This window comes from Haematobia irritans, chromosome 5 (genome assembly GCF_050003625.1).
Source record: "Haematobia irritans isolate KBUSLIRL chromosome 5, ASM5000362v1, whole genome shotgun sequence".
NCBI classification, from domain to species: domain Eukaryota; kingdom Metazoa; phylum Arthropoda; class Insecta; order Diptera; family Muscidae; genus Haematobia; species Haematobia irritans.
In genome coordinates, this window is record NC_134401.1 from 15,167,461 (window position 1) to 15,180,158 (window position 12,698).

The 12,698-nt window shown below is 36.1% G+C and overlaps 1 protein-coding gene across 1 annotated transcript; it reads right to left on the reverse strand.

Annotated features, from left to right (window-relative positions):
* Positions 1 to 1,353: 1,353 nt before the first annotated feature.
* LOC142241147 (uncharacterized) lies at positions 1,354 to 11,903 on the reverse strand. The gene is made up of 2 exons (XM_075312900.1): positions 11,395 to 11,903; positions 1,354 to 2,060 (listed from the first exon to the last, which is right to left on the reverse strand). The coding sequence occupies exons 1-2, from the start codon at positions 11,457 to 11,459 to the stop codon at positions 1,610 to 1,612; spliced, it is 516 nt and encodes a 171-aa protein (XP_075169015.1). The 5' UTR covers positions 11,460 to 11,903; the 3' UTR covers positions 1,354 to 1,609.
* Positions 11,904 to 12,698: the final 795 nt, after the last annotated feature.

The window sequence follows — 12,698 nt, forward strand, 5'->3', positions numbered from 1 at the left end:
CTTTTGTAACTTTTTCTACACAGAAAAAAAAGTGTCTCGTAAATTTAAGAAAATTTTTACAATAATTTATTACAAGAATTTTCCAGAATTTTAGTTCATTTTTCGCATCTTCAACGAAAATTAACTACTCGGAAGGAAATTTTACAAATTCTAAGTAGCAATCGTTTAGTTCATGGCCTACAAAATACGATGGAAATTTCCTTAAAAAATTTCTTAACTGGTAGTTAAAAATTCGTTTGTCATGGTATAAAACTACTTGTGAAATGTAAAGTATTTTGTAAATAATAAGTGCAATTTACTATAAGATTTTTTTGTATGAGAAAATATTTTTTTACGAAAAATGAACTTGAAAGTGGATAGCAATTTCTTACTGACAATTCCTATAGTTAATAATTATTGGTAAAAAATTACCCAATGAAATATTTTTAGTTCACATGTAATTAAATTTATAGACATTTTCGTCAAAAATGGTAGATAACATTTCTTGAAAATTTTGCAAATTTTAAGTTAAACGTTTCATTGTTCGTAAACTGGTGTGCCTTTACGAATATTATTCTTAGAGTAAATTGTCAGCAGATGCGATGAACTAATGCATAGTACAGAGATCTTTATCGGCATAGTGGAATGTAATTAATGTAAAGATGATGTTACTTGAGTTTTGTTGTGTACACATGATCGTGGGGTTGTTTTTATTTTTGTTCATTTAGTGGTTTGTGTGTGTGTTTATTGTGTGGATGGTTTATATGGCTGGATGAGGTGTTGTTTTCAATAAAGGCACATGTGTTTTTGTTGTTGTAGGAATGTTTTGGCTTTGCTTGGTTTTGTTTGGCATGCTTCAGTTGTATAGTTGGCGTTGGCGTGGACTGTTGCATCTTTTAAGTAGGTATGCAACAAGGGAGTATAAAGGCATGGAATATTTTGGATTTTTGAGACATATATTGGTGTTTGTTTATTAAACCTTTTAAATGAAAGTTATTAATATTTTATCGGTAGTTTAGAAAAAAGTTATTACGAATATTTAGAAAAAATATGTTGAAATTGAAAGTGCATTGAAATTTTTATTATTCTATGTAAAAAACTAATATTCAATTCCAGATGAATTTGGAAAATTTTTGTTATATCTCACTGTTATGACAGGTAAGAGTGGGAGTCGGGACGAGAGTAGTGATGTGCTGTACCGAGGTCCGCAAGGCAAGTGGACTGTATGTATGGAGCAGGTCGCTTGGGTACACTTCAGAGACGGGAGGGGGCTTCAATGACAGAAGAAGAATTCAGATTGATGCGCTGAGCCAGACATAACATCTCTCGAAAGAGATATCATGTACAAGAGGTAGAGAAATAAAAGAGGGAGTGTTAAGATTTGAATTCAAATGTATTTGGGTAGTGTGTGCTCACCGTTGTAATGCAGATATGTAAGTGGTTGTTTAGTTCTACATTTACTTGCCATGAAATATTTTAACCATAAATGAACAATTCACAATAATATACAGTGGTTTTAAATCTAGTAATTCAAAGCATCTTTGATTATTCAAACGTAATAAACAATAGGTGATATACAAGATGTAAGTCTAAACCCATAAGTTTAGACATACCGCCGGGCCAGAGAATGTTATTTCTGATTGGAACATAAGACCGAGGCGAGTGCTCGAATCGCTTCTGAAAGTATTTGTTGGTTTTGGTTTGATTGCAATGTGGCTGATTCTGAGTTGTTGCTGCGGTTGTTGATGTCTTGCCGATTCTTGATGGTTTGTTTGCTCTTTTGCATATTTCGGTTGCGTTGCCGATTACTGGATTCATTCAAATTTCGTTGGTTGCTTCCATCCTGAAGGTAGCTGGCGTGAAGTAGTGTGTGGTGTGGTCTTCCGCATTTTCGGCACATGTTTGCTGATCTACAGTCCCGGAATCTGTGGCTTCGTGCCAGACAGTTTATGCAATAGACTTCTTTGAGCACAAGATTTTTCCTTTCTTTTGGCGTCATCCACAAGAATTTTGGGCACACTTTTAATGGATGGAACTTTTTACAGAGTTTGCATCTATATACGCCTGGCGTTGCTGAGACTCTGGAAAGGGAAACAAGTGAATTATGGGTAACGACATCTAGAATGTTTATTAAATTGAGCTACGTGTCATAGATTCAAGCGAATCATTACTTAAGATACTTAATTTCCGTCAGGCGAGTCTGAGAATGGAAGATAACATAGTTTAGCGATGGGTCTCTTAATGGTGCCGGTGACAGTTCTAATATCTGCCACACGAACGTTATTGTCTGTTCCCTGATATGTCTTCTCGATTCGGCCCAACCTCCAATCGTTGGGTGGGAGTACATCGTCTATAACAACCACTAAATCTCCTGGTTTAAGATTTGGCAATGTATTTTTCCATTTGTACCGTTTTTGAAGCGCTTTTAAGTAGTCTTGTTTCCATCTAACAGCGAATTGATGATGGAGAGCCTTCAGCTTTAACCACCGATTCGTTAGAGATATGTTAGGCGAAAGTGTTTCTGGCAATGCCATTAAAGGTGCACCTCTTAAAAAATGACCAGGTGTTAGTGCTGTCAAATCTGTGGGATCCTCGGAAATTGCCGATATAGGGCGAGAATTCAATACACCTTCAATACGAGTTAATATAGTGCAAAATTGCTCGAATGTGAACTTATGGGATCCAGCAAGTTTCTTAAAATGAATTTTGAAACTTTTTACGGCGGCTTCCCATAGGCCGCCCATGTGAGGAGCGTGAGGAGGTATAAATTTCCATTCAAATCCGTGGACAGAGTACCGTTCCCCAATATCATTTGATGATGATTTCAAAAATTGAGTAAATTCTCTCAAAAGGGTTCTACTTGCACCCAAAAAGTTCCTACCATTGTCAGATACCACCCTTTGGGGGAGCCCCCGCCTACCAACAAACCGGGCAAATGTGGCTTCGAACGCTGCGGAAGATAAGTCAGAGCATGCCTCAAGGTGTACGGCCTTCGTAGCGAAGCAAACAAATACACATGCATAGCCTTTGATAATTGGTGAGTTCCGAAGAGCAGAACTTTTGAGGTCGAAAGGACCTGCAAAATCTACGCCCGTTATTTGAAATGGTGGGGAGTATGTACAACGCTCCGGAGGTAAGGGAGCCATTATTTGCGAGCTCGGTTTATGTCTATATAGAATGCAAACTTTACACTTGTGAATTATACTTTTGACTCTGGGTTTTAGTCTCGCTATATAAAACTCAGTTTGAGTGAATCTGCACATCTGAGAGCATTCTGCATGAGCTAAAAAGAGGTGCAAGTGTGAGAGATACAAACTGCATAACCTAGAGTTACCTGGAAGTATAATTGGGTATCGTTCCCTGTAGGGAAGTGACGAATCAGACAACCTTCCATTTACTCGTAGGACATAGTTTGAATCTAAGAATGGGTTCAACGTGGACAAATTGCCCTTACAAGAAATGGGTTTAGAGTTCATGAGTGCATAGTACTCTTCTGGGAAAAATTTCCTCTGGGAGAGAACTATTAACCGAGTTTTAACAAATTGTAACTCGTCTAGTGTCAAATTCACGGAAGTCGGTTTAGAATTACTTCTGAAATTTGGATGAGTCGCATGATAAAACCTGAAGACATACGAAAGAACTCTTAGGGCTCTTGCATATGAAGAGAATCGTAGTAAGATATCATCTTCTTTAGACGAAACATGAAGAGTCCTAAGTCTCTGCGGTTCTGGGGGAACAATTAAGGGGTTTTTCTTAGGCCATTTAGAATCAGCAGTAGTTAGCCAGTTAGGTCCATTCCACCAAAGAGAGTTGGACTTAAGGTCTTGAAGCGAACAGCCGCGGGTTCCCAGATCCGCAGGATTGTCGTTGGTTGGCACATACCGCCACTTTCCATTTGTGATCAAGTCGTGGATCTGAGATGTTCGGTTCGCCACGTAAGTTTCCCATGATAACGGCGGTTTAGAGAGCCATCCCAGCACAATGGATGCGTCCGTCCAAAGAGTAACCGAATTAATATCCGTATCAAAAATCTGAAGAACAAATCTTGTAAGCTTGGCTAATAACAAAGCGCCATTAAGTTCTAATTTGGGTAATGTCACAGGTTTTATGGGAGCCACCTTACTTTTAGCTGTCAGTAAGTTGCAGAACACTTGAGAATTAGTTTGTACACGAATATAGATGCATGCACAGTAAGCAGATTTTGAAGCATCACAAAATCCATGAATGTCGATTTTATCTGCCTGTGTGTAATGTATCCATCGTGGTATCACAATGTCATCAATTTTAGCCAAATCAGAGTGTAAGACATTCCAAGTGGATTGTGATTCTGAGCTTATGGGCTCATCCCAGTCTGTTCCCTCCAGCCAAAGTCGCTGCATAAGTATTTTTGAACGGATTAGAATCGGGGTTATCCATCCCGCAGGGTCAAAAAATTTGGCCACATTAGAAAGTATTTTGCGCTTTGTTGGGTTCAAGTCAAATTGTATGGGATCAGACGAATATGAAAATTGGTCCTGAAGAGCATTCCACTTTATTCCAAGTGTTTTAGTGGAACTTTTCTCGGAGAGGCTCAACAACTCAGAATCATATAAATCCCCTTTGGAAAGATGAGTAAGTAAATCTGGGTTGTTTGCGGTAAATTTTTTCAGCGGAAACCCAGCCGAATTGAGCACATTAATAAGGTCATTTTGGGATTTAACAGTTTCTTCGATTGAAAACCCTCCCGACAATACGTCATCGACATAAGTTTCTTTGCGTAAGATCTTAGCTATATGTGGGAATTGCTTCTCCGAGTCGGAAGCAAGTTGTAGAAGGGTTCTTATTGCTAAGAAGGGTGCACAATTTACACCAAAGGTTACAGTATTTAATTGAAAATCTTTGATTGGACCATTTGCATTGTCTTGAAATAAAATACGCTGATATTGTCTGTCTGAGGGATGTACCTTTATCTGACGGTACATTTTTTGTATATCTGCACAATAAACGTACTTGTATTTTCTCCAGTTGAGAATTGTGGATATCAAGTCGTTTTGTAAAGTGGGTCCAGTATAAAGGACGCTATTTAACGAATGGCCAGATTTCGTTTTACGGGACGCGTTGAAAACAACCCTTACTTTGGTAGATTTATGTTCAGGGCGTATAACCGCGTGATGTGGGAGGTAAAATGAGAAAAATTTACCTTCTGCAGATATTTCCAGGGAGGAAGTTTCTTCCATGTGGTTTAAAGAGACATATTCGTTTAGAACTGAGTGATATTGTTCCTTTAGAACGAGATCAGCGGACAAAGACTTTTCCAATCTTGCGTATTGCCCAAGAGCGAGAAAGCGGGATGAACCAAGGGACAAAGTGTCGGGAAACTCCGGTTTAAAAGGGAGTCGAACTACGTATCGACCATCTGTGTCCCGAGAAGTAGTTGCATCATAATAATCGTTACAATATTTATCTTCAGACGAGCGTATTGGGATTTCGGGAATTTCCTCAATTTCCCAAAATTTCCGAAGTATTTCACTAATTTTTCCGTCCTCAGATGTAACAACATTTGTCGTAAATGAACTAACTTTTTCCGCTACCATTGGACCGCTGAGAACCCATCCAAAAATTGTATTGTACGCGGAAGCCTGTCCACAAATATTCTTCTTTATCCCCTCAATATTTATAAATCTTTCCGAGTCGTTGCCGAGTATCAAGTCAACATTCGAAGATTTATTGAAGTTGGGATCTGCTAGATCGAGCTCTCTGAGTCCCTGAGAGTATGTAACATCAAAAGATACAGATGGTAATTTCTTTGTGAGTTTGGGGAGGACAATGGCAGAAATAACAAATCGAAAATCATGCTTTTGGGAATAGAGGGTTAATTCGCACTCCTTATCAGCTTTTTGAATTGTCTCACCAACTCCACTGATTTCAAAGAGAGAGTTGCGATAGGGAACATTCAACCACTTTCGAATTCTTTCCGAAAGGAATGTTCTTTGAGACCCCGGGTCAATTAGTGCCCGAATCGTAAATAGTTCGCCTTGATAATCCAGCTGCACCAAAGCTGTGCGAAGTAAAATGGTTTCATTGTTCAATGAGAAATTGGCTTGAATTTGTGCACATGCCTGCTGCGACGTAGAAGGACTCTCAGTGCTGGGTCTCATATTATCCTGAATACTAGCCGCGTTATTCACACCAGTAGAAGCAGAGGATCTTTGCCTCTGGTTTTCAATTGCCTGCTGGGTTCGATCCAAATGTAATAGAGTGTGATGGTGCTTCTTGCATGTTAAGCAAGTGTATTTGCTCTTACATCTGGATTTCGTGTGCGAGTCAGAAAGACAATTGTTGCATATTTTGTTTTTGAAAACAAAATCAATTCTTTCCTGAGGTGAGAATTTTCGAAATTCGGGGCAAACGCGTACATTGTGTTTTTTATTGCACAACTGGCACGCCGAATCTAGCTTTTCCTGTGATGTGTATGACTGTATAGTATTCATATTCGTGGGAACATTACGTGTGGGAAGATTGTGGCGTTCTCTTGCAGACTTGAAACTTGCTATTCTTTCTACAACTTCAAATCTATTTATGAGGAATTTGTCCATTTGAGACCAGCTGGGCAGATCGCGATGTGATCTTAACGACTGTTCCCATTGGGATATCGTTTCCTCCGGAAGCTTGGTTGATACCAAATATATCAAAATGGGATCCCAGTCATCCACAATTATTCCCAAACTTCTTAGTGTGCAGAGACAGTCATTAACAGTGGAGTGAATCTTTTGAAGCGATTCGCTATTCTCTGTCTTCGCCGCTGGAATGTTAAACAAGATCTTTAACTGGTTATCCACCAGTACTCGCTTGTTTTCAAACCGTGACTTAAGGGCATTCCATGCATGCTCAAAATTCTCGTCACATAAAGAATATCGTTTAACAATCGCGCCAGCATTACCCTTTGTCTTATTCCTCAAATGATAGAGCTTTTGGGCTGGTGTGAGCTTGGGGTGGTTTACGTAAACGGCCGTGAACATGTCACGAAAAGATGGCCAATCTTCGTAGCTACCACCAAACACCTCAGTGTCGCATGGGGGAACTTTTATACACACACTCGAGTTATCGGAGACCTGATTACCATTCTCATGTGGGTCTAGTGGAGCCGTGCGACGTCTAAAAGTAATGTTCTGAGTATTAGGGACTCCCGAGATTCTTAATATATCGATAATCCTCGATCTTGTCCCATAATAGGCCTCCGCGCAGTTATCAAAGTTAACCCTTGCATTCTCCTTGGATTGCTGGGCATTGACAAGATCTGGAGATAATAAAAGATCTTCATAGATAATTTGGAGTTTATTCCACCTCCGATCCAGGTCCTCAAGCCTAACTTCAAGGGCAGAGGCTGTCTGATCTTGTATATCAATGGTATCGAATGTAGAGCAAAATCCGATCAAATGATTATAGGCAAACAAAAATCTTTCGTATGTAGGGGAAGGTTTAGTTCCAGAAACGCTAGATGAATCGTCCGACATATGGGAACATCTGGTGTCCGAACTACCAGAAGTAGATTCTTTGCTTGGAGGAGGATCCATTTCGCAAAGCTATTAAGATCGGGGTAACAAAGGTTAAAGTGATCGAAAGTTCAACTTATTACTTGGTTCTCAACAAATTACCGAGTTTTTCTTTGAGAGTAAAACAAGATGTAATTCTCTAATAATCCGCGTAGATATCACATCAGCTAATATAACATTTAAACTTGTATTTGTAGAGAATTTATAGTCTCGGTCCCTCGAAAATCACTTAGTTATTGTCAGTTATTTCAGGTATATATGAGATGCGTATCTTAATCCCGTATCACAAAGTCACGTGCCATACAAGGGTTAATCATACACAGAAAATTATAACAGTTTTCATTCAAATGTTCCACATATATTCATTATACAGTGTAATTACATTTACACTTTCAAAGAACGGTTGTAGATTTAATTATGGATATTAATAAATTTAATTATGGACCCAATTCAGGGTTGTGTATTTCATAATTTCCACCTTTAATATATTTAGAAAATACCAAATTGCAAACGCAGTAATTGGGCATACGAGTTCGATTACTACTCCAAATCAAAATTGAGTAATTGGATTCCCAAATCTCATCTGCTGATGAGAATTAAACCGAAATTCTGTTCACCCTGTGTAGCTCGACCATACGAACTGCAAAAATCCAGTATCCCAAATGGTTAGTCGGTCAATTAAAAAAAAATTCGAATGAATGAGATCAGTATAGCGAATAGGTTAATTGTAAACCTCAATGTTTGAAAAGTCCGTAATTGAAACCAATCTTCCGAGTAATAAAATATAATGCAAATTGAGGTATTGATCATGAGGGATCATAAACCTGTAGGTTAATTGTAAACCCTTTCGAAATGTAGGCAAGTGCTACATTTGGATTGATTGTAAATCCAAATTTGTAAAATATAAAGGCTACAGATCATTAGGGATCATATAGCGATAGGTTGATTGTAAACCATTTAAAAATGCAGGGCAAAGTAAATTAGTTTCGTGGACCTTTCCGTTCAGAGATTGTGATAAAATAAAAATTTCCGTTGACGCTAGTGATTCATACCAAACGAACCAACTACATTTAGGACCATTATAAATTTCAGATCATATAATTCATAAATCCCAGTGTTTCAACTTTTCAACAATTTCTTCCCAACTTTAGTATAAACTTCCCAACTTTAGTATAAACCCGTAAAACCCATCAATTTTAAATTTGTAAATAGCATAGAGTGTAAAATAATTTTTAAATTGTTGTTAGTGTATTAGCTTGGAAATTGTATATAAATAAATTGATTTAAATTAGCTATTACATTTAAGCAGTTTTTTAATTGTCCGATTGACAATTTTCCCTTTGGTATAACGGGTAACACTGGCCACAAAGCCCAACCCTGTGTTTTAATTAATTAAGATAAATAGCATTTTCCCCGTTTTAATTTCGGTGGCACATACTTATTATTTGCAGTATAATTATTCAGTGTGGGATACAATCGATGCACTGTACGTGCTTAGTAATTTTTTAGATATCGTTTTTTAATTTTGACGTGTTTGTCCTTTGATTATAAAGTTGAAAACCATTAAAAAAAAACATTAAAATTGATCTAAGCGGTAATTTTCCCACGACATGTACCTTTATTTGTACTTGAATCGTGTTGTATTATTTTAAGCTGCATACGAATCAATCCGATATTTCGTTTTGAAACAGAGGGAAAAACCCACTATATTAAATTTTGTTTCGTCGTATCCATTAAATTTTAAAGGGAACTTCGTCTTGAATATATCCTCAGATTATTGCTTCCTTGGCTCTGACTCAATATCCAAGCCATGGAAGCAATGGAAAATTCGTCGAGACTTTTTAAGCCTTTTCCATCAGTACCGAATCGATAGATTTGAAGCACTGTGCGTGCTGGTTGTAGAGCAGAACCTTTTTGTGTATGTGAGTATTAAGGTGTAATAAACTTTTTAAGAGATACTGTTCTATTGTGATTTGACAGTCGAGAATTGTGATGGATATGAGATTATTTTCCAAAAGTATATGAGCAGTGTAATAAACATGTAGGGGTTAGTATTAATAAATTGTTAATGTTTCTAAGACATTTTATGAAAACAATACCTTATTTTCCGTGCTGAGTTCAGACCTAAATTAAATTTATTTGTTAGCCGAAACCGTAATACCGTAAATTACCCGAATCCGGACCCGGTTCTTATTATTATGTATTAACTGATTGATTATTGTAGTTATCTGCACTGTAATTGTTTACTCCAAATAAGTCTTAACTAATCTTTCCTCTTCTTTTTGCTTTTGTCTTTATTTTTTGTTTGTTTTGTTGTTGTCTTGTTTATGATAATAAATCCACAAGAGAATGATTAGAAGAAATAAATCAATTTCTGACACATCACTAGGTTAATTTCATATTCCTCAAATACTCTTTATTTGAGAAATAGGATTTTGTTGCTCTTTCTTATTTTATGCACTTTGATAGTTGTCACACCGAGGGGTAAACTAAGAGAAATAAGAAATTAGCGAACGTCAAGGAAATTGATGATGAGACAACAATGTTGAACACGAAATCGGAATAAAATCGGAATTTTATTTTCGTTGAATCCAATTGACATTGTAACAGCTTCCGCCAAAAATTGTAATTTATTAATTATCTTCCCAAGATTTTGTTTATGGCAATTAAGCTATTTCATTTCTTTTAACAAAATAAAGTCGATTCTATTTATCGTAGTTTCCTTCTAACATTTTGAAAGCATCACTGGATTATTCTTCTCTCTCTCTCTCTCTCTCTCTCTCTTTACCTCCTTTTTTGAGCATATACTTGTCTTACTATTCTTCCTTATTTCCATTTCTCCCAGAGCGAGATGCAAGAGCTAAGCGAGTTGCTAATTTATGGCAGTGATAAAGAGGAATAGAAAATACGAACATAAGTTAAAAAATTATGTTATATGCGGGGGCGGGGCTAACATATTACCAAATGACATTTGGACTTTTTGTTGCGATCTTTAATAACGGTTTTAAATAAAATGGTGTAATGTGGAATTTCTGCCACTTTGTTTCTATGAAAATCTAAAGAAAAGAAGGAACAATTTCTTCTCGCAATTCACCATTTGTCATTATCTATTCCTTTTCGTTTTTTTTGTATAACTGTAAATTTTGATAAATTCCAAATTTAGTATAACGGGTTTAAAGGAACTTTTTGTAGAATTTTGGGTATTTATGTATTTTGGAAAAATGTATTGCTTTTGTTAGAATAATTTCATCGAACCATGATTTCTCTTGTTTTTTCGGACGGACGGATGCAATTGTTAGCCATTGTTTTGAACAATTTTAGAGACATTTCTATAATAATTAAATAAATTGCTCGTAGTTATCGTGTGGGTATTTGTAGATCTTTCTTTTGAAGATTTCTGTGGCAATTTTTTTCTCTGCAGAGTTAACAATTACGTAATTACGAGTTAGTCTACTTCATCATCATCGCATTTCCCGCGTTCCATAATATGCGCTTTTTAAATAAAACATATATTGCGTAAAATTTTTGTAACTTTTTAACGAACCGAAAGAGAAATTTTGTGCTAGCCTTATCCGAAAACTTATTTTGATTCCTTTGGTTTTAACCACTTTTAAAAATTGTATTAAATTATCTTTTCACCGTTTTAAAATGTCAAACGTTTTAGCACTTTTATTTTGAACCTCAATCATTTGTTTTCAAATATTTCTACTTCTTAATTAAAAGTTTCGAACGAACAATAAATACGAGAATAAATGCGCTTTTGAAACGTTTTAATACTGTCACGTTTTTCTCCGATCGAAATTGCCGTTTAATCTCATACATCCGTCTTCGTTAATCGATTTTTTGGACTAATTCTTATGAGTAGAGAGTGGTTAGCGTTTACCTTGAATTCTCTCCAATTGAAGATGATCGTCTCTGCCTCGAGGTTTCTCTTCTCGAATGGACCATGTTATGACAGGTAAGAGTGGGAGTCGGGACGAGAGTAGTGATGTGCTGTACCGAGGTCCGCAAGGCAAGTGGACTGTATGTATGGAGCAGGTCGCTTGGGTACACTTCAGAGACGGGAGGGGGCTTCAATGACAGAAGAAGAATTCAGATTGATGCGCTGAGCCAGACATAACATCTCTCGAAAGAGATATCATGTACAAGAGGTAGAGAAATAAAAGAGGGAGTGTTAAGATTTGAATTCAAATGTATTTGGGTAGTGTGTGCTCACCGTTGTAATGCAGATATGTAAGTGGTTGTTTAGTTCTACATTTACTTGCCATGAAATATTTTAACCATAAATGAACAATTCACAATAATATACAGTGGTTTTAAATCTAGTAATTCAAAGCATCTTTGATTATTCAAACGTAATAAACAATAGGTGATATACAAGATGTAAGTCTAAACCCATAAGTTTAGACACTCACCGTATAGCTTATTCATAAATTGGTAAGTATTTTTTTAATATGAATATTTTTTATGTATATTATAATTTGTTAATTAATTTTTTTGGAAACCAGTTTAATGTTTTTCTTTGTTGTAAAAACAATATTTAATCTCAGAGCAACTCCAGATGGATTCGAACAAATAAAAAATAGAGAATTGGTAAGTTTTCTTTTCAAAATTGGCCTTTTTTAACTAGAATATTTACGTTTTTGTGACCTGTTTATCATCAAAATTACAGGTTTTCAATGCCTTATTTTAGTATTTCTTTAATCAATTTTTTTTGGAAACCAATGTAATATTTTTAATGTAAAAACAAATATTTAATTTCAGAATAACCCCTTAAACATTTGGATAAATTTTTAGTACTCCTTTGCCTGTAATTTAATAGTGAATTGGTAAGGATTCTTTAACTTTCTTTTAGCCCTGGACAGTCATCCTTATTTTCTGTACATTAACGTCAGCCTTCGTCATTTTGACTACGGCTCATTTCAAGACGCTAAAATTTTCATCGTGAGCGAAATAGTGAACAAAACTTGAGTTTATTTTCTTATTCAATTTGGTTTTAAGTAGTATAAAACAAAAATTCATAAAACGGTCGAATTAGTATAACTTAAATTCACCGTTTCCCAATAGACTAAAATGCATTTTAAATCGAAAATGAAAGTACGTGTCGTCATTTTGACGAATGATGACTGTCTAGGGTTATCAAGAATATTTGGTTTTTAATGCATATTATTATTTTTTTTCATTAGA